Below are 26,253 nucleotides of genomic sequence, written 5' to 3' on the forward strand. Positions count from 1 at the left end.
ACGTTCCTCAAATCTAGGACTTGCATATATGACACTAATTAACCAGGTAAAAGACTGAGATCTTACTCGAATCATCGCATGTATCTCCTGCTCCGTAGCAGCCAGGACATCAACATGCACTAAGTCTGATCTCCAGAGCATCCAGATTCCTCCTGCAAACCCAATAGTATCCGCCACAGCATACCCATCAAACGGGAGAGCTTCTATAATCTCATTAGCTCGTGCACCACTCAACCTAGTCTCCGTTAACACCATTAGAATCGGAGAATGCCAATCGACCAAGTCCATAACCGTCTTTCTGAATTGGGGTTTCATAGCACCCCTGCAGTTCCATATCAAAATATTCATAATTTTATACGGGGTAGAGAGAGTGTCGAACCCATACAGAGAAGAAGAGTCTTCAGAGTCTCTCAACCTCCATGCCTCCAACAGCTCCTTCCTCAACTCCCATTTTCCCCGGAAAAGAGTCACCGAGTGTTTGATTATCCCCAATTCTGCCTGAGATGCCTTGATTAGGATCGTGCCATTCATCTCTGGCTCGGCAAACTGAATCATCTTCACTCCGTGCAGGTTGCCCATCAACGAGCATTCCACTGGCTTGGATTGGAGAACCTTCCTTACTGTGATCCTTGGCTCCGTCAACTTCGCTTCCGCCTCTGATAAGAATTTTTTCGAGTTCCGCATTACGGATTCTGTGACTGATGGTCTTGAGCTTGTCTCCAGAGGAATTGGCACCGGTGGACGATCTGTCAAGAATCGCCACCACGGGTTCGGCGTCAGGATCCAAGCTTCGTCTTTCATCGGCAAATAACCCAGCACCTTGCTTCTCTCCGTCAACGGGAACAGATTCTTCCACGCCACCATCAGTTCGGTCTCGAACCAGCCCCACACATCCGTTGGATCTTGCTTTATCCAGCGAATAGTTTCCTCGCTCACCGGAATGATTTTTCCCTTGTAGCAGATCGCCCACTTTTCTATAACAGACTTTACTAGTAAACTAATTACAACCACTATGCCAAAAAAAAAAAAAAAAACTATGCCTTATGTTTCATTTGGAAAACAGATTCCTAGGAAATGGTTTCCCACACTAACAAAACCGGGAACTACTTTCCACAAGTAATGCAGCACAAGCACAAAACATCTTCTAAACCCTAAAAACACAAAACCCTCAAACAAAAAAATCACTACTACTGTGCTACATACATTACTCGAACTTGAACTAGCAGAGCAAAGCCACTCTCCTCAAACTCTCCCATATCCCCTAAAAAAAAATGTCCTCTTCCATTCCTCTCCGTCATCTTCGCCACCTCTGCACCACCACCCCCACCCCCACCCCCACCAATTCCGCCCCAATCTCCATTTCCAGAGCCAAATCAAAACTCCGAACCGAGTACGACCCTGACAAAGCCTTGGAAATCTACTCCTCTGTTTCCAAACACTACTCCTCCCCCACCTCCTCCCGCTACGCTCAAGACCTCACCGTCCGCCGCCTCGCAAAGTCTCGCCGCTTCGCCGACATCGAGTCCCTCATCGAGTCTCACAAGAATGACCCCAAGATCAAAGAGGAGCCTTACTTGTCAACTTTGATTCGATCCTACGGCCGAGCTGGCATGTTTGACCACGCCATGAGGACCTTTGACCAAATGGACGAGTTGGGTACTCCGAGATCGGCGGTTTCCTTCAATGCCTTGCTAGCGGCTTGCAATCATTCCAAGATGTTTGATAAAGTCCCCCAACTGTTCGATGAAATGCCTAAGAGATACAGGTTTTCGCCGGATAAGATTTCGTATGGTATTTTGGTTAAGTCCTATTGTGCAGCTGGTTCGCCTGAGAAGGCGGTTGAGATTTTGAAGGAGATGGAGGAGAAGCGGGTGGAGATAACAGCGGTCACGTTTACAACCATATTGGATGCTTTGTACAGGCAGGGGAAGAGCGAGGAGGCTGAGAAATTGTGGGATGTGATGGTGAAGAAGGGGTGTGAGATTGATGTCGCGGCATATAATGTGAAAATTATGTATGCCCACGGTGGTGACCCAGAGAATGTGAAGGCATTGATCAATGAGATTAGTAATGTGGGGTTGAAACCTGATACGATTAGTTATAATTACTTGATGACTTGTTATTGTAAGAGTGGGATGATGGATGAGGCCAAGAAGGTTTATGAGGGGTTGGAGGAAAATGGGTGTAATCCAAATGCAGCCACATTTAGGACTTTGGTATATTATTTATGTAGGAATGGGGATTATGAGAAGGGGTATAAGGTTTTCAAGGAGAGTGTGAAGGTGCATAAGATTCCGGATTTTGCAACGATGAAGAATTTGGTTGAAGGTTTGGTGGAAAAGAAGAAGATGAAGGAGGCAAAAGGATTGATACGGACGATTAAGAAGAAGTTTCCACCGAATGTTGTTAAGACATGGATAAAGTTTGAGGAGAAGCTTGGTTTGGCTTCTGTAGATGCTGGTCCTGACGAGGATGATGAAGAGGCTGCAGCATAAGCATTTGTGCATTATTGTTTTGGTTATTGAGTTGGATGTGTTTGTAGCTTGATCTATAGTTGCAAATGATTCAATTTGATTAATTTTGAGTTTTATGGATATGCTGATTGGCAATTTTAGTTTGTTGATTGGCTCTGGAAATTTAATTCTGTTAAGCTGTTTTGACCTGCGAATAGGTGTAAAAGCTTCAATATAATTAAACATCTAGTGATAGTTTTTGTTCCTCTTTGCCGGGCTAATAATTTGTAATAAGTGTTTTTTTCCCCTTGTTCTTAGGTTGAAGTTCTTTTTTGTCAATGGCAATGAGCTTCACAATGCTCTGTTTGATGTTAGTTGTATATTGTTGTCTCTCTGTCTATACCTTCGCTCATTTCTTCTCGCTAGTCGTTACTTTTGTTCCTCCAGCTTTGCCAGGCATTGTATGTCTCAAAATCTTGACAAGCTTGTTATGCCATTGTTGCGGCTTTAACAAGATCTGTTTAGCATGGTGGGGGAAAGAAGCCACTGTTCACTCTGGTACAAGGCAGTACTCTGTATGATAAAACTTACTGTTAGATGTGCTAACCATCAACCTAAACCCAAGTGAGAGAATGATTGTTGTATACACAGCAGCAGACTGCATTGCAGGTGAATTGTAATCTGATTTTGCTTAGTGTGTAGATTTATTTAATTTAGCAACTAAATTTTGTGTGTATTTATATAATATCTTATTTTAATTGAACTTCTGATTTTGGATCTCAGTTATAGGTTCATTCACTAATTTCCTTGGTTTTGCCGAAGCTCATGTTACAACAAGGTGCAGTGGCCACCAAAAATTGTATCTCTAACTCCGGTGATTTCTACAGATGAACTCATAGATGATGATGATTATCAAGACATCTTGGAAGACATGAGAGAGGAATGCAGAAAATTTGGTAAAACCTTGATCTAATTGCTGATTATTTTTTGTAGTCTTTGTTTTAAATTTAGTCAATTTCACCTGTTAAGGTTCTTTGCATATATATTGATTTTCTGTGTTATATCTTTCTGTTTTACAGCTTTTTTGTAGTCCCACATTCTGCTTTAAAGAATCAGGCCTAATTTACACAAACAGAAGCCTCCATAACCTTCTATCTTTGTTCCCCTAAAAATGTTCCTTTGTCCATTTTGATAGATTTTATGCATTTTGAAGTTTTAATGTGATTTGCAGGTACTCTGGTAAAAATCATCATCCCATGCCCACAACTTAATGATGAACCATCACCTGGAGTCGGGAAGGTTTGTTTGGTTTCCTGCTTACATTTTGCTTCTTCCTGCTTTTGAATCTTTACTATGGGATAGGAAATCTACTGTTATTTGGAGTCCTAGATGTCATGAAGTGTTCCTACTTTAAAAAAAAAAAGTTATAAAAAAGAAAAGTGTTTCTACTTTTTTTCTTTTTCTATTGACCAAAATTTTAGATAAGGGAGAAACCATGGGCTGTTGTGATCCGGTGTTATGTGAACCTGTCATGTTTGAAATGGAATTAACATATTTTATCTGGACAATTAAGAAGTTCCCAGTGAACGTTATTAATGTATGGAAAGGTTGAGGAGGAACTTGGTTTGGCTTCTGTGGATGCTGATCCTGATTAGGATGAAGAGGCTGCAGCATAAGCTTTTGTGGAATTATTGTTTTGGTGATTGAGTTGGATGTGTTTGTAACTTGATCTATAGCTGCAAATGATTCAATTTGATTAATTTTGAGTTTGATGGATGATGCTGATTGGCAATTTTAGTTTGGTGATTGGCTCTGGAAACTTGATTTGAAGCTGTTTTGAGCTGTGAATAGGTGTAAAAGCTTCAATATAATTAAATGTCTAGTGATAGTTTTTCTTCCCCTTTGTTGGGCTTATAATTTATAATACACAATTCTTCTAGCTTGTTTGTTTTTGTTTTTGTTTTTTTTTTTTAATGTTTTTACCTGCTTCTTGTTCCTAGGTTGAAGTTTTGTTTTGTCAATGCTGATGAGCTTCACAATGCTCTGTTTGATGTTAGTTGTATTTTATCTTCTCCCTGTCAATACCTTTGCTTATTTCTTCTCGTTACTTTTGTGCCTCCAGCTTTGCCAGGCATTGTACGTCAACATCTTGTTATGTCATTTTTGCAGCATTAACAAGGTCTGTTTAGCATGGCTGGGGAAAGAAGCTACTGTTCACTCTGGTACAAGGCAGCACTCTGTTGACATCCTACAATTTGCACAAGTATCATAGCAGTTAGTTTAGGAAACCGGTTTGAGGTAGTTTTGCTATCCTTTGAATAATGGCAGTGTGTGGCTGTTGGATGGATGATTGGATATGATCGTGGGTGTTTGTTCGCACACACACCTAAGCAACTTGGAGGCTTGCTTGAGGTTGATAGGACATATGTTGTGAGAAAGGGCTAATGGATCCTGGTTCAACATGAATAAATTTAGGATTACAATTTATTCCACCTTACCACAATACTCTTATATGGCTATCTGTAAGTGGTGGAAAAAAAAATGTTTGTGAAAACTATAGGTAGCCCGTAGCCACTTAGTCTACCACATAGGATAGTTGTGAGAAATAGTGTGGTAAAAATTTTGATCCTAGAGTAACTCGTTCAGTACAGGTTTGACATTGTGCTAAGTTCCCTGCCATATGGCTTGCCACCCATGTTATTGAGTGGTCTTAACTCAGTGGCTGATGGCTTGGGCGACTTAATGGGTTTTGCACTTGTTGCCAATGGTTAGGAAAATACTAAATGTAGTACAATTACCTAAAGCTCACAAATTAATGTCCATAATTGTGATTGATATTAACTTTAATTACTGGATTAATGTATGTTTGAATTGTTTTTTAATGCTTCATGACACATCAGTTTGTAAACTTTATATAATAAAATTTGTAGCATCTCTAACATCAATCTAATAGTTAACTCCTTGTTCTTTATTTTTGCATAGTTTTCTTCGATATTTTTAAAAATTTAGTTTATTTAATTTTATAGAGTTATTTTCATGGTTTTAAAAACTGGACCAGATTGGCTGGTCCGACTGGTTGAACTGAGAACCGGCCATTGGTTCGGTTTGGAAAAACCTCCAAAATTGGTCAAATATCGGGTTTGACTAGGAACCGGAGGGAAATTTGGATTTGCCTTCTGTCCGGCTTTTAAAACCATGATTATTTTACTATTTATAAAAATTGTATGTGTAGTTGGCATTTAGTGGCTTTGTCATTGATGAGTATAGATAAAATTATGAAATTACATACAATCCCACACTAGAGATTTAAAATATAGAGATCTAAGTCAAACGACCCTAAACTTAGAAGGTATAATTTACATTTTTTTCCCCAAAATATAGCTTTCAATTTTCATTATATATATAAAGAGAGAGAGAACCCACCCTACTCAGTCACAACATGAATCATTTAGTTAGCTTAGTAGTTGCAAAGCCACATCACCTACTTGGCAAAACCATTTTGCCTACTTAGTTTAACCTTGATAATATTAGTTCATCAAATGAACTATTTAATGTCAACCAACAACAATGATCTCTACATAAGAAGCCAATACAAACATAAATATAATTATATGACCAAAAATCAACACTAATGGTGACAAGTTGTTATATGTAATTTAATGTCACAACAAAACTCAGAAAAATGGTTCCCCATTAATCTCTGCTTAAAATATCTTTAATAGTTAAAAATGAGGAGAAACAAGGAATTACACCTTAATATCTGATTTTATTTTTTGTTATTATTATTTGCATTAATTGATTGTTATCCAACCAATCATATCATATTCATGAGTATCTTCGCTGATAACATTGTTATCCTAAGTTGAACAAATGATTACCCCCTTTTTTTTTTCTTTTTTTTTTGGGGGGTTGTTTAATAGAATTTTATTATAAAAAACTTATAAATTGAAGTAACAATTAATGTAATCGACATCACTTTAACAACATATTAAATAAATATTGAATTACTTTTTAGTGATTGGTGACGTATTAGTTTGTCACCAATCACTAAAAAAACACTCTTTTTCTATATTAAAAACTAAAAAAAAAAACTTGTTTGCTTTTTCTATATTAAATATTAAAAAAAAAAACTAAATAGTTTTTGCGCAATTTGTTAAAATGGTAGACTGTGAATGGTGAATCACTAAATTATCATTTTCACATAGACCTCTTATATTTTTTATCTATTACTTACAGTCAAACATATCAAACTTGTGGTATAAAAGTTGTGCTCCATTAGTCTTCGTACTAAAAAAAAAAAAAATACTACCTCAAAGTATAGTAGATAGATGGTCCATAATTTGGTATATAATGTATATGGCCAACGTGATCCAGTAAGCCCAATATTAAATGGGTTCACCACCCACTGGCTGGCCCAACAGATCATGCACATCACGTTATGACCAGTCATCACTCCCAGTCCCACAGAGCGGACCTTGTAGTCGTAGAGGTAGCGCTGCGAAGCCCTTCGCAACACTTTCAAGGGAGAGTCCATATTTCTGTGTCCAACTAAAAATAGTCTGGGAGAGAGAGAGAGAGCGTGAGGGTTTCACAAAGAGAGTGAAGCTTCTTCGCTAAGCCTAGCAATGACGACTCGAATAGCTCCCGGAGTTGGAGCCAATTTGCTGGGTCAACACTCTGCCGAGAGAAACCAGGACGCCACTGCTTATGTCGGCAATCTGGACCCTCAGGTCCTCCTTTCTCTTTCTCCTTTTTATTTATTTACCATCTTTGGAATTTCAGTTTTGCTTTTTTATTGGGTTTGGTTGTAGTTAGGGTTTTTAATTTTTGGTGTTGAACTTGGTTTCTTCTGTGTTTGATGTTTGCAGGTGTCGGAGGAGTTACTTTGGGAGTTGTTTGTTCAAGCAGGCCCTGTTGGTATATGTCCACCTCACTTGTTTCTTTTCCTAATTTAGTTCTATAGAAATTATTGACATTGGTTGTGCAACATGCTTTTTGTGTTTTTACTTTTGTTTTGGGAAACCTTGTTTTTTCTGTAAATTTGAAACTCCAGATCATAATTTATTATTATTATTAATTTTTTTTTTGCTTGTTTTGGTATTGCATCAATTACCAATCTACTTCGCCATGAGCCCCCTTAGCTAAGTGGCATTTTTTGGTCTCCTTTATATGGGAAACCAGTGTTCAAATACCCCTCCCCCTACTTGTTCTAACAATTGAATTATCAAAGAGAGAGAAACCCAATCCGCTTCTCGATTAGCTTGGGCCTATAGTTTTACTGTTATTTTGGGCATCGTGCTTCTTGTTCTATGCCATCCATTAGATGTGAAGCTCCCCATTATTCTAATCTTTTTCTGGAACTTTATTTCGCCTTGCCTAATGGAAAGGGAAGAATAGATTATAAATGAGCCTGTTAAGATTCATTTTTGGGGAAAATGTTATTGATAAACCTTTTCAATCAAATGGGTGGTGGTATTCTTTGCCGATTATTAGTTTATTCTGTGTTTCTTTTATTTTTTTTACTGTATATATATATTCCTTTAATCTGCTTGTAAGACTGCCCATATATAATCTTTCCTCTTTTCTATGTCAGTGAATGTTTATGTTCCCAAGGATAGAGTGACAAACTTGCATCAAGGATATGGATTCGTGGAGTTCCGAAGTGAAGAAGATGCTGACTATGTAAGTGTTGATCACTTACTGTGATCATGCTATCTTTAAAAATTTCAAGTTCATGTTAGGATTGTATGGGTTAACTGCAAAATTTTACTGTCAGCTTTCTTCATTAGTTCTTTACTTTTTGAGTCTTTGACCAATGACTTTGCCCTGTTAACAACCATGCAGGCAATCAAGGTGCTAAACATGATTAAACTTTATGGAAAGCCAATACGTGTGAATAAGGTATTTTTTTTCCTCAACTACTGTTTGAGGGCATTTTTATAATTTGTGTTCTATATAAGTTATGAAGCACTGTTACATTTGAAAGGGTTTACTGTTCTGTTCCATCCCGACATCTTTGTATCTGTTTTATTTGATTTGATGAACTATTGCTGTGTTTTTGTTTTATTTTTCTTAGGCATCCCAAGATAAAAAAAGCTTGGATGTTGGAGCAAACCTTTTCATTGGGAATCTTGACCCTGTAAGTTAAATTCTATCAGAGTTATGCAATTAACACAAGCTAAGTTACTGATTATAGCTTTGTCTTACATTGATATTCTTTACAGGATGTGGATGAGAAGCTTCTATATGATACTTTCAGTGCATTTGGAGTCATTGTTACAAATCCTAAGGTTAAATTTCTGGCTTTTCTTTTGCTAAGTTAAAATATTTTTACCTGTTTCTAAAATTTTCAGAAATGTAGAATGATTTTATGCAAACTAGCTACTCACTAACAAGGCTGTTGGTGTTCTTATAACAACCACAGCAACAACAAATTAAATTCAGGGTTGGCCACATGTATTCTTCTTATTTTAAAGTTGAAATGGGAAGATAATAAATCTTTCTCCCTTTACAACAAGCAGTTGGGAACCACACTTCATGAAGTGGAGGTCACTAGTTTGAATCTCCCCTTTTTCCCCCCTAGGGTCCAAAACTCACTTATCCACCCCTACCCTAAAAAATATATTAAAAAAAAATTTCTTTCAGCCCTAGAGTTTATATAACCTCGTTTGTGCATATCATTTATTCCTTTGTTTTTATGCAACTGTTGAATGTGCCATTAGCTTATAGTCATCTATAATCTCATATGCCTATGCATGGAGGATGCAGTTTTCCTGCCAGTATGTTATCACTTCACTTGTCATTTATGCGACTATTCTCTATCAGTTATTTTTTATAAGGAGATTGTCAGAGTTTTGTAAATTGTAGGTTTACTCATTATTTTACCTTCATAGCTTCATGCATTTTATGAGGTCGTGGGGAAGCTTTGAAAGTATGCTAAACTAGCGTTAGTCTGGTTCATGTGATAGGAAAGGAAACTGAATCTATCAGATATCCTTGATATGGTAAATCCAGAAAAGGGTAAATCAATGGAAGAAGCAGCTATTTTTTGCTAGGCCTTGCTTTCTTTTTTCATGGAAGCAATTCTATAATCTGTAGAAAATTGGAGAACAGTTTCTCTCTCTTCTTTTTTTTTTAAAAAAAAAAAGAAGAGTTGCTTTGTCTTCTCTAAGTCATTTTCTTATACATTTGCTTCTTTCACTCCTTGCATCGTCCCAGAAACTGGTTTTGTTAGCTGCTCCTTTGATAGCTTTAGCTATATTGGTATTGCTTTATTCCCCTATAAATTTTTTGAAAGGACGTATAGTTACTATTGATGAAATACCATATTAAGTAAAGGTTTTTGGTATACTACAAATAATTTTTTTACTTAAAGTCTACCTTGTGACATTCTAACTTCTGACATAATCATCTATAATTTGGTATATTAGCCTATCCCCAGTGTTCCAAGTTATGGGGTAAGTGGTGTATCACATTCTGTTCCAGTTCTGGTACCACAATGACCCACGTTCTTGGTGAGTTAGACCATTATCCTCCTGAAGTTAAGTTTAATGGTAATTTGATCATGGAAATCTTAGTGCTACTTGATGAGCATTTTTGTGTGGCCTTCAACTCTCCATGTTGGTTTTTCTTATTTGGGTTTATTTTTGTTTTAGGAGAACTGGATGTGAACCCCTCTTAACTCTTAAGTGGGTTCCGATCTCTTCCTGCCTCTCTTTGCATGGCACAAGGGTTGGGCTCAAACATTTCTACTGAATGCATAATTTTTCTTCTAATGTATGAATTCTACTGATTATAACTCTGACTGTTACAAGGATTCTGATCTTTAGCACTTTTCTTTTTCCAGATCATGAGAGACCCTGAGTCAGGAAATTCACGTGGTTTTGGGTTCATTAGCTATGACTCTTTTGAGGCATCTGATGCAGCTATTGAGGTATTTGTACTTTGCTGATATTTTCATATCCTCCAAATCTGTGTGACAAACATGAGGTTTAATAATACAAGATTTAGATCAATCATTAGTTTGTTATTCAGTCTCCGGTTTATTATCTATTTTTTATATCTAAATTGAGGTCCACTAGGTTATAGCTTGATGCCTAGTCTTACATGATCAACAATTCGATTGGATCTACATTTAAAAAAAAAAATGTTTTTATTAGTCTTCTATGATCTTATTTTAATTACATTGAGAAAGATATTCTAGTTTTGTGACATATACTAAGAAATAAGTGACCCATATCACTAGCATCCCTGTCTTCATTATTTATGAATTGATTTGGTATTGATCTTCTTCCAGGCAATGAATGGCCAATATCTTTGCAACCGTCAAATTACAGTGTCATATGCATATAAGAAGGATACTAAAGGGGAGCGTCATGGTACTCCAGCAGGTTAGGATTTTTTAAGCTGCTGCTTTTAGTAGGGTAAAATTCATGCTGTCATCAAGAACATTGCTTTGTTTACATGCTAAAATTATATTGCAGAGAGAGTTTTGGCTGCAAGCAATCCTACTGCCCAAAAGAGCAGGCCTCACACTTTATTTGCTAGTGGGCCTCCAACACTTTCAAATGTTCCTCAGTCCAATGGAACCATGCCTCCACGCCCCTTTGCAAATGGCACTGTTGCCCCAGGCCCAATTCCTGCATTCCGACCACCACCACCACCTCAAGGTGCAGCATTCCCACCTATGCCAGTAGTTGGACAGCCACCTTGGCAGGTTCAGCCACAGCAACCAGGTCAGACAATCCCACCACCTATGATGCATCAAGTCCAGCAGTTCAGGCCAGCTCCTCCGAATATGCCACCACCCCCTCCACAGGCAGGTCAAGCTCCTCCAAGGCCTCTCCCACCACCAATGGGAATGGGAGGCCAACCACCTATGTGGCGTCCACCACCACCTCCACCCCTACAGCAGCAGCCTGGTAGGCCCCTAATGCCACAGTCATCAATGCCTCCGCCTCCCCCTCCAAATAACCCCAATAACCCTCCAATGCCTTCATCTTAAGTTGAAAGCTTGAGATTATTCTGTAAGGCTCTGTTACTCCATATAAGGTCTTGGATATTTCTTGCTCAATTTATTTGTTCTGAATTAGGAGAATGCAGATTGTAATATGTACCACACTAATTAACAAAACAAGCTATAATTTTGACTAGAAAGGATATTTATTTTTGGAATATAGTCTTTTTTGCATCTTCGGCCAGAAAAAAGTGCAATTACTTTGCTAAAGCATCCCCAATTCTAGGTAATTTTTGCCTGCATCGGCCACTAGTTGCCCTTCATGTTAAAGTCAAGTCAAACATTCTGGCGAATTACTAAATTCTGCTTGTACAAGTTAGGGACATGGAAACCATTTAGACCCAGGTTGGAAGGGTCTGTTGGTGTAGCTGTGGGGAATGGGATGATTCCCTTGATCCTAATAATTATCATCCTTTCACCATTTACGTGCTCTTTTGGGTCAAGGGAAATTGTTGTTGCACACACGAAAGTGCATGTAACCGTACACACAAGGGATGAAATCATGGGTTTAAAACACAATTTCAGTTATAATTTTAATTTGTTGAAATCATGTCTTGAAAACAAGATTTCACAATTTAACTGAAATTGTGTTTTGAACTCATGATTTTGCCCATAGCGTGTTTTGTTGATTTGTTGTGTGGACTTACATGCGTGTAATTAACAGCACCCTTTGGGTCAATTTGGACCTAAATTTTTTCCATGTAATTATATGCCCTAAATATAGGACCCTAGGTTTTCACTTTTCAATAAGTGATGGAATAGGGTTATAGGAAGTTGAATAACTGGCCTCTATATTTTATGATATTGATACTGAAATTGGGTTTATTGTGACCCTGTTCCAAGACACTTTTTTCATCCTGACGAAAATGTATTAAAGAGAATGTCACATCAAAAGGTCTAGTACATGTGTGCAAGTCACTTGAAATGAAACTTGAGCTGAAAACCCAATTCAAAGTGAGATAAGACTTTGTGGATTAAGATTCGAGATTTGGAAATGCCTTACTTAAGAAGACCTTTTTTTTTTTTTTTTTTTTTTTTGGTCGTAATGCAAGTAACAATGGAAGACGAAAAACTAAAGTGATTATAATTTCTAAAAAACTAAGGACTCGTTTGGTTTAGAAATAATTCAGTTTTCATAACTCAAACCCAAAACTAATAACTTTTAACTCAAATCTCATCTTCACTCAAAAACTACAAAACACTTGTTTGGTTTAAAAACTCAGTCATATATCTCATTCTAATAACTCAACTTTTTGCCAAAACTGTGGATCCCACCCACTGAAAATCAGTCCTTAGTTTTTGAAAACACTTAAATGTTGTTTCCGAATTCCATCACTCTAACTCAAAATTTTGAGTTTTGAGTGATGGAAACAAGTACTCAAAACCAAGTCAAACACAAGATTTTTTGTGGGACCCATGCGTTTTGGAAACTTCACTGAGTGATATCACTCAAAATCAGTGTGATCCAGACATGCTCTAAGTAATTTCCAATGCCATTGATTCAAAGTCAATAGATTCGAGGTGAACTGGTTTGAAGTGAAACATTTCTAAGCAAACTAATTTGAAGTGTACTGATTCAAAGTAAACTATTTGAGGTAAAGTAGAACAAAGTGAGTTGGTTTGAAGCTAACTTATTTGAAGTAAATCAAGTTAGCTCAAATCCTAAATCATAATTCTAACAACAAATTGAGTGAAAGCAATCATAAATTCAAATCAAAATAGACTAATAAATAAATATGACGTCAAACTTAACTAAACTTGATTAAATAGGATTACAAGTCGCAAGGAAAGTACTTACAAACATAAATTCTTTGCAAATCCAAAGAACTAGAAGATCTTCAAAGAATAAGTACAAATGATTTTAGAATTTATCTCAATAAGTTCTCTTATGTGTTCACAAAGTCTTTTTCATGCAGAATTAACTGCTATTTATACTTGAAGTCGTAGTAGTTACTTCATGTTTGACTTTTCATGTGTTGTTCCCTCATTGAATCTCACAACCACTTGTCATGTAGCCAATTGGTCTCAATAATCTCTTATAACTTCCTTGAGGCAATTGTTCTCATGTTGACTACGTCAATTAGCACATATCATTGTTGTATCTATGTGCTCCTATAATTGCTCGAGGCAACTAATTCTAATCTCTTGTAACTCCTGGAAAACTAAAATAATGCCACTTGTCAGCATTTCAAGCATTTTCTGACTGTAATTTATTTTATTTGGACTGCCACATCATCCTTCTTTTTCCAGCTATTCATCCCCTATCATGCAACATGTTTTCTATAAATTGTTATTTTTGGCCCTAACAATATGTATGCAATTTATATGCTTGTATTTAAGTATCGATCTAAGTAGTGCCACATCAAAAGTACTAGTACATGTATGTCATTCATATGCTTGTATTTAACTACTGATCTATGTGGTGGTCCAATAACTCAATCTAACTACGTTTTTATAAGCTTCTAGCTAGGTTCCTAAGCTACACGAGATGTTTTGCGCAAACACAAGAAAGATTTTAATTAAGTGGCTTGAAATATTATACTTCAACTAATTCTTTGAACACTGCATAATGAAAAAGGTTGTACATCACCTCTGTAACTTTCGTCCAACAATTATTTAATGTTTCATTGGTTTTAGTTATTATGTTGTGCAATAAAATTGGACCCATAGTTTACCATCAATTTTCTTGATAACAAATAGTGGCAGGAAAAGATTTGTGGTATTCACTGCAGAGAATCAAGTTATATGTATTATGTATAGAGATAAGAATTTTTATTTATATATTTATTTGAAGCTATTACAGATACTGAGAGAAAAATTCTATACAAAATTATATTCTGACTAATGTTAGATACTTGGATCAGCCTGAGTCAAAATTTAACAGGTTAAAAAAAATCAGATTCCTAGGTATGACAAACTGGTATTATGTGTAACGGGGATATATAAGTATGTAACATTCCTATCACACGTAGGTGACACAAAATAAAATTCACCAACCCAAACCCTTAGAAGGTGCAAGATTACCTTCCAAACCAAAAATCGAATATGGCTTGCAGTTCTGTGAACCTAGAAATCATTCATTGGTGGGGCTCCTGAGAATGTTTGATTATTTGCATGGTGACAAGAATACAGGCAGGCTAGTTGGAAATATCATCAGTTAACAGAACTTAACATGTCAAAATTTCAATGGAATGCTGAAGAGCTGTTTCAAATCTAATCAAGAGTATTTAAAAGCGTCTTGTAAATTTGGACCATAAGCAACTCAAGGAAGCTACTTTTTCATAGAAAGGGTCTCAACCAGCAAATAAGTGGAAACATTACAGCTAGAAGTCCCAGGTGCTCTCAGCATTTAGTTTCGGTATGTGTAATCCCTTTGCCAAATCGAATGATGCAGAGATCTGAAAGGTAAAACAGAGACTTAAATCAAGATTAAATTCATGTACAAGAGATATGCTCACATGTAAATTAGCAGTAAAATATATCCATTGACAATGGGACAATGGAGAACATCCTTACAGAAGAAGAAAGTTTACTTGGGAAACATTTGCTAACCAAGCTGATGGAGTTTAAAATTCTTGACAAGAAATCCAAAGAGTTTATAATTATACAATGATAGAAAAATCACAAGAGAAAAAGTTAGAAAATAAAGAACTTTTTTGTTAGGAGTCATTTATTTGATGATACCCTACACAAGTCAAAGAGGTTCATATTCACCCAAGGACCAAAGTAGCTCAAATTGAATAATACAAGCTAAGCAATTTTCCATGACAAAAACAGTAGATTTGTTGTAAAATAGGAAAAATGTATATTCATATCCAAAAGGCACAATTTATCTGTTCTAGAAGTTGGCACAAATCATAATTGGAGTTGAAAAATATTTTATACAGATTTCCGTCATGATTTATCATCCTCATTGATCGATGCCCATAGCTCAAAAGCCAGTGGGTACATACGGATCATTGGTGCTAGATGGGAAACATAGAGACTCAAAGTAGACTTGATCAGATAGGCCCTGTTGTCCACTTGTATCTTAAATAAATTGTTTGACATAATTTTGTCATCATAGAGCATGAGGGAATATTCAGTGCTGTGGAACATTTACTAGGAAGTGTTACCCCAAAACTTAGTCACTTAATCCAGATGTATATGTGCATCATGGCATGGACAAGGTAACACAAGTGGTTCCAGAAATACAATAATCAGACTAAACCATTAATCCTAAAAATTCAAACCAACTCAAACCTTCTGGATATCATGCAGGAAAATATGTAGGGGCAGCTAGAAGAATGAGTGAATTCATTTGCCACAAAATAATAGCGCTAAAGCTAGCTGAGGAACAGAAGCAGAACAGCAACCATGGCTCAAGAGGGGACCAAAAAAAAAAAAACCCCAATTAACTAAAATTCAAACTTCCTTGGAGCTTGGGTCTTGGCATTAAGTCATTTCAAACTTTTGAAGCCAAGAACACCAAAAATATGTAAACACAACCTATGGCTAGTTATCAGGAATATACATATAGAAAGCTTTACAAGTCCAAGTAATTAAAGGGCCCTTCTGAGAGATAAACATGTGTGCTTAAAGGAAATGTATTAGGCCATTAAGATAAGATAGGGGATCGAATTCACTAAACTTTGGTTAATGGGGTAGATTGCAAAAACTGATTCCAATTACCAATATGATAATGCTGCTAGGCAGTCTCCACCCAGGGTATCAGCAAGATTTGCATTTAAAGGAGAGGTTTTGATATGCACGACATTTTTTATTTTTATTTTTTATAATAAACAATAATAATAATAGAAAAGGCATATCAGACATTTGCAAAGAAATCAACAGTCTTTCTCCAATGAACACTTGTATTCGTCCCTAGTCATTATCATGGACCATCTAAAATTATCAGTCTCCACAAACTGAAAACTATAGAAGGCCTCAGGGATACACTATATTGCCAAACACATATTTTATACCTACAAATACATGCACACATATAAAAACCAAATCCTGTGTTTATAGTTTCGCATAAACCATTTTGGCAATGTAAATACAATAATAAAAACCAAAGAAATGTTTATTACAGCAAGTACGCCACTTGTTTAAGTTAGAAATGAAGAAAACTAATGCTCCAACCTGAAATGCCACATTGTGGGATAAATGAGTTTTATTGAGCTACATTAATTTATGATTTTATTAATCAACAATCCAAGAGCAAAATTTGTGCACATATGGAGTCATCTAAACTCTAAAGCCCATGGTATAACAAAACAGGATTCCTTCTAGCGCTCTTGCTTATAGTTATAATGCTTAATCAGTCAAGTAAAAGATGAATGCAACCGCCAAGTTCTTGTTTTTAAATTTCCAGTTAAGGATATTTATTGTGCCTATTGGATATTTTTGTAGCATTCTAATTCATGTTAATAAAGATTGAGTTCATTTAAATTTTGCACCATAATCAGGAAAACTATACGATAAAGTAAACTTATAGCACCATTAAGAGGCAATACAAACAAAAAGATAAATAATACATGATAATGCCATACCTTGAATCTTAAATTTTCGTTGTACTTGGAATTAGATGACCACTCCAATCCCAAAGTCTTGCTTGACGTCTTATATGAAGCCCCGATCAAATCACCATCAAGAATCCTCTGAGACATAGTGAAGTCCAAAGACTTCTTCCCAAAGTCATAGCATGGCTCCAATGTCATCCCTCCATGTGCATAGCTATACATCAACTTGCAATCCCCAAAATCAAATGCATAATCAACCGATAGCTTGTTAGCTGAATTGAGCTCAAGCATTCCATTCAAAGAAGTCTGGTTCTCACCCATCATGTGAGTGTAAGTCAACTTTAATGGTTTCTCCAACACCTTCACTTTCTTTTTGAATTGAAACCGAACATCCTGCACAAGAATTACCCATTCTATTCCTTTTTAGAATCCTCAATTCTCAGTCTTTTGCACAAAGAAATTCGGAATCAGGAAAAACTAGATGCCTCGGATTTCAAGTTTTGGGTTCTAAAATATTAATATAAAAACTCTTTCTTTTTTTTTAATAGTTTGCTGAGACCTGTCTAAACAACTAGGCAGGCATGCCTCACAGTTTTTTTTTTTTCCATGGGAAAATACTAGTACACACCCTATTACACACATTTAGAAATGCACTGAAATAGTGACCGATTTCTAACTTGGAATTACACACACCTATTACACACGTTCTTACACACACTAGAAATTTCTTGAAACACACACTGACCCACTTCAACTTAAGACTTTCCAACTCAGGTCCCTCAAACCGTACTGTCTCTCCAGTTGTTTTACAATGCAAAAGGAGATAAGAAAAATGTTTTACAAACCCAAAGTTTTCTTTGATAGATAGAGAAGTGAATAACAGAGTACGAGTACCTTGTTTGGGAGATCATAGTCTATGGTGAAGGAGCCAGGCTTTTCAACCGAGAGAGAGAGGGAGTCTAAGGTGGGCCAGTTGGTGGCGGAGATATCGTCGGTCAGAGAAGCTCGAAGGTCTACATCTCCGGCGCTCACAACGACGGTGCCGGAGAAGCCTCTGTTCTCGCTGTTGTAATTTTGTCTCAGGGAAACAGACTTAAGCATCATCTCTCTTTTGTTACGTGATGCAGAGAGAGAAAGAGAGGGACAGAATTGCAAGGAAAGGGTTTTAGGTGGGGGTTTTAATGGCAGCCAAACTGCCAAAGCCCAGAGAATATTTTTTAAATCAAAATGCCAATCATTGAAGAAGTATTTTTATAAATTTTTTTATGAAAAAATAAAATTGTAAATTTTTTTTGAAGGCATGTATGGTAGAATGTAAATTGCAATAGTAGTTATTCTATGGTTAGTTTTTATTATACAGTATAATAATAATTTATGATATCTATTTTTTAAAATAAGAAATAATTATTCATAATAATTTTTTTTTTGAGAATCTAATAACGATTCCTTAGCAAGTGTAATGATTTATAAAATTAATATATTTTCAAATAAACAAACTTTTTATATGTACATAACAATTATGAAAAAAAAATTATAAAAAAATAATTCATTTCTCTCTCAAATTTACAAAAATATTATTATTTAAAAAATATATTGTATGAGTAAAATATTTCCTAAAATAGATATTAAGTTTTATTCTAATGTAATAATATTACAACTCACAACTAAACTTATGAATATATTTATTTATTTCATTACAACATATTATTATTATCAATAATAAAGATTAGCAATCATGTTGTAATCCCTATTCAAAGTACTAAACGTGCCCTAATAGTTTTTTTATATTTCTATAAAAGTGATTAAAATTTTCTTAAAATTGTCCATTAACTAATGCTTTAAGGGACCGTTAACTACACTCTAAAATTAAAGCTTAGATTATTTATTTTATGTTATTCTTTATTATTTTTAAAAATAGCATATAAAAATATATTAATATTATATATTTATATGCGAATAAAAGTAAGGTTAAAAAAAAAAAAAAATCCTAAAACTAAAACTAAACATCATGCGGCAATGATATTGCCTCCATGGTTCGAAACACTAGGGATCAACGAACCACAAGTGGTCCATCAATTGGTTCATCAAAGCCTCATCCTCTGGCCATGAACATGATGGTCTCCATAGACCCTCATTTGACTTTGAAAAACTAGACCCGAATCCAAACCCAAACCTAAGCACCAGCAACAATAACGACCTTTTGAGGATGAGAATAGTGAAGCAAAAGGCAATATCATCAAACAACAATTTGAGGGTAGGGTGAAGCCCAACGAGAAAGAGGCATAATTAGGTGTTGTGGGGAGTATCAATGGATAGTCCGAGAATGAATTTAAATTGTATTTTTTTTTTTTTTTGGATCTTGTTTGGTAAGTGACGAGAAAAAATGATGTGGATGGTGATGGACCAAGTAATTACTCTCATTTAAGGAAACTAACCTGGATGAAGATAGAGTGTCATGAAAGCTGTCATTTAATGCCCTGACGATTACATGTCAGTGTGAAGACCGTTGGGGCCCTAATAAAGGCTAAATTGAAGACTAGAGATATTACCCAAACTCTCCTTAAACCCCCATTTAAGGAGAGCAACGACTACTAAAGAAAACCAATATATATAGACTTATAGAATTCAAGAGAAAGTACAGACATTCTACTTAGCTTAAACCTTTACTACTAAGTTCTCTACATCTCTCAATCCATATTCATTAACTTTATCACCAGAGACTCCGTGACCGGCATCACACCGATGACCATCCCGAGAGAATCCCATTCTTCTTTTTTCTAAACCTTGTAGGAACTTGGACAAATTCATGGTGATCCATCTAGACGAACTTACTTACTGACGATTTTCACATCATCAGAAGGTTTGCTGGATCTAGGTTGGATTGGGTTTACTGTATCGATTGTAAATATCATTGTTTGACTAGTGGCGGAAGCAAAAAATGTAAGTTCTCTTCGTGAATTATTACAACGCAGTCATTGCTTTTAATTTCTTCCTTGAGTGGATCTCGTCTTTTCAATAAACAATGTTTAGGTGGACCAAATTTTTAGCCAAATTAATACATGCTTCTGGAACTCGTCTCTTCAACATGTAACTTGTCTAGCGTACAATTCCAAAATGGCAAAATAGGCTATTTCCCTGTATAAATCTCAAACAGTATTAGTTGCCAAATAATTTTTAAAAATGTTTTATTAATCAAAAATTGATGTATAGCCTTTAATAGTATTATTAATAAATAAAAATTATGTACGGCCTTTAATAAAAATTATAACTAAAACAATTTTCTTTTCTTTTATGTGTTACTTCATGCAAATCAGAATGGTAGACAAGTAGGGGCCCTGATGAAAGAAGCTCGTTTTATAGTATCCAAAGTCGCAGAAGAAACTATTAGTTCCCTTTGGCACATTTAATTTTTCATTTTTTCAAAAAATGCTTATCTTATAAATTTTTTTAAAAAAAAAAAAAACATTTTTAAGAGAGTTTCAACTTATGATGTTTGCTCGTAATAATGTTCTTTACTTTTTTATCATCAGGCCAAAACACTAATTAGTTTTTGGCCCCAAATTTCTTATTCAATATTTAAAGATTTTTATCAGTTGAGTTAACTGGAACTAAAAAAAAAAAAAAAAAAAAAAAAAAATCTAAAAAAAAGTGAAATTAAAAATAAAAAAAATTTTGAAAAGGGCCGTTTGAAACTGCTGTGCCAAATGGGTCCTTAATTGTTGGCTAGAAGGGCTTTCATCAGTTGGGCAAAAAAGGCCATGCGTAAGCCTGATAATTTATTCGTACCAAGATTGAGCCCAATCCCAGGTCGATTGTATGCTTGCTCTTGGGCTGAAAGCCATTCAATTTCAAAACAGAATCTGTAAATGCATCTTTGCTGGAACCCATTCTGACCAACAGGTTTATGGTCCAAACATGCAGACAGAAAGTGAACTGGACCTTAGCAGCCTAAGAAGTAACAAGTAGCCTGGCCCATGGTCACCGTCTTTGGGCGACACCTCTACAACCTTAAAATAAGTTTTACAGTTTCATTGTTTCAAGTTAAGGGGGAAAACTTTCTCCCCAAAAAAAAAAAAAAAAGTTAAGGGGGGAAAAAAAGACAAAATAAAGTTACTACAAACTAGTTTGTAGTTAATGGTTACAAATTCTATTTAAAAAATTAACATAATTACATATTTTGAAAATATAATGGTTGAATTGCATGATCTTTATATTTTTAACATGTATATCAAATTTCGTTTAAATCGGATGTTATTTATTATTCAATTAATAAATTTATTTTTATGCATAATTTAATATTATAAAAATATAAAATTTAAATATTTGATTGATGATATAGATATTTATCTTTAATCTTACTGAAAATTTGCAAATATTAAGGATATAATAAAAAAATGCAAACTAATGAACTTGTCAAAATTCACATCTAATAAAAATATATAGAGGAGTTTGTAGCCACACATTGTTAAAAATAAAAAGTTAACAGATGTTTTAAAGGTATTGGATTAGGAAATATTTTTATGAACTTTTTATAGGAAAAGTAAAAAACAACTGATTTTTTTTTTATCTTTTTTTAATTTTTTTTTCATGAAAGTGTTGTCAAAATTTTCCTAAATTGGTTCATTAACAAATGTCCTAAAAGTATTTACATTAATATCCTCAAAATTTTAGCTAAACTAACCCAAAGAAACTCCACTACTTCTAGTTTAACTATTTATGTTTTTCAAAGATATATATCAACCTTAACACTGCATCACTATTTCAATTAAATATTATTTCCTTCATATTCATATTTTTAACCTCAAAATCAACCATTATCCATCACAACCACACATACCCAGTTGGATTTTAATACCAAAATCCACACCTATCTTGCACAACCGCACACCCAAACAACATAACCCAACAAAACCCACATAAAAGCCTAGCAATCCACAAACCCCAACCACTGCCACCGCCACCTCCACCTACAAAACCCAACAACTACTTCCACAAATGCAACCCAAACCGATTAAACCTAGCCAAAACCTTAATGGACCCAACCATTGTCATCAACCACCATTTGTGACTCTGCCACTATCATTCATCACCCTCCATCTCTTCTGTGCTAGCCGATTTGGGTGTGGGGAAAGGAAGATCAAACGTTTTCAGAGAGAGAGAGAGAGAGAGAGAGAGAGAGAGAGAGAGAGAGAGAGAGAGAGAGAGAGAGAGAGAGAGAGAGAGAGAGAGAGAGAGAGAGAGAGAGAGAGAGAGAGAGAGAGAGAGAGAACAAAATAGTGTAAAAAATGAAATAAAAAAGTAATAAATTTTTGTGTTATGAATAGCATCATGGTACTGTTCATTGTTATATTTTTTTAGGTTAGTTTGGTAAAATTGATGTGTGAGGTTTTTGTTTTTTTGATACTTGATAAACATATATATTAAGATGAAAATACAAAATAGGTCAAGCCTATGTAGAGTTCATTGTTATGGTTTTTGGCTATATTTCTAGCTTAGGACTAGCTAAATTAGTCTAATGCAAACACTAGCCGCTCCACGTTAGAGTTAGGGTGGTCACAGGAATACCTTTGCCTGGAAAAAATCATTATTATATATAAAATTTAAAATATTTTTGATTAAAAAAAAAAAAAAGGTGTGACCATCCTAAATTTTTTTTTTAGGTCCAATATAATTAAACTTTGGACAAAATTTAGCAACAAACTTGATTGTAGATTAAGGCTACAATTCTACTCAATATTTTTTTATTAGATATGAATTTTAACAATTCTGCAATTAGATTAATTTTTTTTTTTTATATCCTCCATACTTGCAAAACTTCAAGAAGATTAAAGATAAATAGTTTATGTTATCAATCAAATGTTTAATTTTTAAGTTTTTGTAATCTAAAATTATATGCAAAAAATAAGTTTATGGATTAAATAGTAAATAACATCCGATTGACATGAAACTTGACATGTGTTTTAAGAACATAAAAAAACACACAATTCAATGGATAGATTTTCAAAATATGTAGTTGTGGGAGGAACGAATCTTTCTCCAATCAAGTATTGTTCGCTTTGGGAATGGGCTGAGGAGGCCGATACCACCCGCACGAATTTGCTCAATCCCACAAGTGGGGTGTACCACTACTACACATGTGGCATCGACCTCCTCCGCTTATTCCCAAAACAAATAATACCTGATTAGGGAAAGATTCGTTCCTCTCACAAAAAGGTACACCTTACTTGTGAGCTCATGCTTATCCCATAGTAGTCAAATTTTAGTCGGCCTTTACGAACAAAAAGAAAAATCTAATTTTTTTTTTATTTAACTAAAATTTTGAAAGAGATATAGCTTGTAAGAGCACCCACACTAGATGTGGGATATGTGCCAAATGCTAAATATTTGGCACATATCCCACACCAAACCCAATTTTAGCCCATTTAGTAGATGTGGTAAATTTTTTTTTTTTTGCAACATTGAACAGTACCGTGGCAAATTTGCCATGGTACGGAAGAGATGTGGTATATTGTTTGTTGTTTGTTTATTGTGTTGATGTGTAGTAAATATTATTTTAATGTGTAGTAAATATTATTTTAATGTATAGAATTGAATTATAAAACATCTGATAAATGGGATGTTGTAAAATGATGTGGTAAAATAATAAAGTAGGCATTTGATGTGGTAAAATGACATAATTTTTGGAACATCTGTTATGGATGCTCTAACATTGATAATGAGATATATCTATCTTTTTAGTTAAATATTATATAATTTAAGTTTTTAAATAACCACCTTAAAAAAAAATTTCTGAACCGCAACTGAATGCAAATGCTGCTCTAAGACACTGTTAACAAAAACCCTGTTAAAAAAACCTTAACAATTATTCATAAGTCCCGAGGTATGGTGAGATAAAATCCAACGGGGCCACAGTGGTACTTGGGTTTTTTTTTTTTTTTAATTTTTTTAAGAAAGTGGTTCTGAGCTTTCACAACTGTGACCGTGTGATTACTCAATAAGAAAAGGATGAAACATTCAGAGTGGGCGTGCTAATCTTCAATTGCTTTGGGAAGCGAGTGAGCATTTTCTTTTCTTTGGACAGGTGAGTAATCTCTGATACCGTGAGTGCACAATGCTTCACTGAAATTACCACTAGCAGTAAGACTTCTTCATTCTCTTTGGCCGAGGGTAAATTTTGTGGGGACTTTTGGCGTGGTCTTCACGAAACAGTCACAGATATCAGAGAGAGAGAGAGAGAGAGAAACATTATTATCCCTTAACAGTATTAGATAAAGTCTCACCTCTCACCTTTATTAGTGCAGTGCTCCGTCAGGCCTTGACTAATGTTAGCAATTCTGAGTCTGAGACAAAGAAACAAATAGACGTGCACAGTACTATGTCTGTGTGCACAATACACGAGCACAACCTGATTCACCTGAAGCTTCATTTATGAATGACGATGAGAGCAATTTCGTTATCTAGTATTATTATGTTGGACTTCGTTGAATGGATGTGATATTGGGAATTCCATAATCTACGATGTACTTGTGTGTTGTGACCTAATGAGACCAATTTCAGTATATCGGTACCCGATTATTGTTAACTGTTATATATGTGGAAATGGTCACAAGAGGAATTTTTTTAAAGGTCAAGTTAATGTGTGTCCTTAAAGAAGTAAGTTTATTCTGTTTTATATTTTGAGTTTTATTAATAAATTATTTAAAGAAATGTTTTATGAAAATGTAAAAAAATTAACTAACTATTTTGATAACCTTTCTAATTTTTAAATTTTTTTTAAAAAATAAAATAAATAATTAATGCATGTCATAGGACATATATACATTAACTAGATTCTTAACAAGACTTAGGCCATTTTGTTAGTATATCGTTAGTGATATTAGACCTGTTAGTACACTAGATTTTCCATGTTCTAACTTAACTAACTAATCTCTAAAAAAAAAAAAAAAAAGTTAGTTCAACAACAACTTCTTTGTTTTGAATAAGGGACATTCGTTCAAATCTTCTTGCCCACAAAAGGATATTAAGTGTAATGGTGATATGAAATATAACTCTCATTTGTGCTAGTCTAGACTATATTTGAAATAATTTTGGTATAACAAGTCATGAAGGAGCCAATCAATGTAAAGACCATTTGCGGTTGTTTCCCTTGTTATACAAAATATTTATTGGATAGAGAAAAAAAAAAGTATATAAGACCCCCTTTAATTGGAAGAAATAGTCATTTCCAATCAAGATAACAATAACAAGAGATTGTTTCCAAACGGAAATGATGAGACACCATCCTATTTAGGGTTATAAACGGGAAATACTTAAGTAGTCTCTGAGCACTGGGCTCTCACAAGGTGGATGAATTCCATGGTGGGACCTATGTTTGAGGTTCACCTCCTTTGTGAGAGCCCGAAGCAGTGCTCCGAGACTACCTAAGCATTTTTTGTTATAAACAAGCTGAACTGAGTTGAGCTGTGTATTAAAAATTTAGACTTGTTTATTTAGTTTTATTTCGAACACGAGCTGAGTTCAAGTTTATTACCAAACAAATTAAATTACACACTCAAGTTTGGTGCATAATCTTGGCAAATAAGCGCGAGCTTATTTACGAGTTAATTAAATTTTTTTTAATATATTATACAGTAAGACAATTACTAAAAAGTCTTACCTTCTCACAAATCTATGAAATTTGAACTTGAACTTGGTTGATTTGCTAAACAAACAAACATAAATAAACAAGCACTTTTTGCTAGTGCTCTAGCTTCTTCGTAAAAAGCTTTACAGGCCTAATCCTAGTTCATAGCTATAAAACTCATGATAGTTTACGACTAACAGTGAACAGGAGGCCCCCACAGCTTGGAATAAAAGTCCCATATCTCATGTGCAGGAAAATAATTAGCGAGTAAAAATGTTGGGGATTGCAACTCGGCTTTTCAATCCGTCTGCCAATGTCTGGTTGATCAAAGCTTATGATCATTGGTCAAATGGGAAATGCCTGATCAATGATGTTTTGGGTCCCGACTCAATCTTTCATGTTTCAAACACGCGTTACTATACTTACTATGTCGGAGTACTTCCTTTGAAATGACCATGCTTGTCCACCAAAAGTGTAAAAGCGTAAACTCGTTAATCAGTTGTCACACCTTCACATAGCTCCATTGAATCCCAATAGTTCCCCTCTGTTCACAAGGCTCATAAGTTTGTGAACACCATTTGTTTCATAATTATTGTCGTGACCTATTGTTAGTTTCATGTGTCATAAAAGTAGTTCTAAACTTCTAATAATGAGTTT

The 26,253-nt window shown here is 35.0% G+C and overlaps 3 protein-coding genes across 9 annotated transcripts; 2 read left to right on the top strand and 1 right to left on the bottom strand.

The window, feature by feature from the left end:
• Window positions 1-1,094: 1,094 nt before the first annotated feature.
• On the top strand, window positions 1,095-5,300 carry LOC115995360 (pentatricopeptide repeat-containing protein At4g36680, mitochondrial). Of its 7 annotated transcripts, none has more exons than XM_031119885.1 (4): window positions 1,095-3,122; window positions 3,237-3,409; window positions 3,533-3,752; window positions 4,576-5,300. In XM_031119885.1, exon 1 carries the CDS (start codon window positions 1,272-1,274, stop codon window positions 2,493-2,495), a length of 1,224 nt encoding a protein of 407 aa, XP_030975745.1. In that variant the 5' UTR covers window positions 1,095-1,271; the 3' UTR covers window positions 2,496-3,122; window positions 3,237-3,409; window positions 3,533-3,752; window positions 4,576-5,300. The 7 variants fall into 7 exon arrangements, with proteins under 7 accessions (XP_030975745.1, XP_030975748.1, XP_030975743.1 ...); XM_031119888.1 differs by having other exon boundaries at window positions 4,623-5,300; XM_031119883.1 differs by having other exon boundaries at window positions 3,685-3,752.
• Window positions 5,301-6,908: 1,608 nt separating this feature from the next.
• On the top strand, window positions 6,909-11,679 carry LOC115949594 (splicing factor 3B subunit 4). The gene is made up of 9 exons (XM_031066876.1): window positions 6,909-7,183; window positions 7,322-7,370; window positions 8,047-8,135; window positions 8,298-8,354; window positions 8,530-8,592; window positions 8,678-8,743; window positions 10,300-10,386; window positions 10,750-10,843; window positions 10,937-11,679. The coding sequence occupies exons 1-9, from the start codon at window positions 7,079-7,081 to the stop codon at window positions 11,455-11,457; spliced, it is 1,131 nt and encodes a 376-aa protein (XP_030922736.1). The 5' UTR covers window positions 6,909-7,078; the 3' UTR covers window positions 11,458-11,679.
• A 2,846-nt stretch (window positions 11,680-14,525) lies between these two features.
• LOC115949674 (outer envelope pore protein 24B, chloroplastic-like) lies at window positions 14,526-18,173 on the bottom strand. The gene is made up of 3 exons (XM_031066965.1): window positions 17,868-18,173; window positions 17,004-17,366; window positions 14,526-14,867 (listed from the first exon to the last, which is right to left on the bottom strand). Exons 1-3 carry the CDS (start codon window positions 18,075-18,077, stop codon window positions 14,793-14,795), a joined length of 648 nt encoding a protein of 215 aa, XP_030922825.1. The 5' UTR covers window positions 18,078-18,173; the 3' UTR covers window positions 14,526-14,792.
• Window positions 18,174-26,253: the final 8,080 nt, after the last annotated feature.

The sequence above is a fragment of the Quercus lobata genome, chromosome 6 (assembly GCF_001633185.2).
Source record: "Quercus lobata isolate SW786 chromosome 6, ValleyOak3.0 Primary Assembly, whole genome shotgun sequence".
Lineage (NCBI taxonomy): Eukaryota > Viridiplantae > Streptophyta > Magnoliopsida > Fagales > Fagaceae > Quercus > Quercus lobata.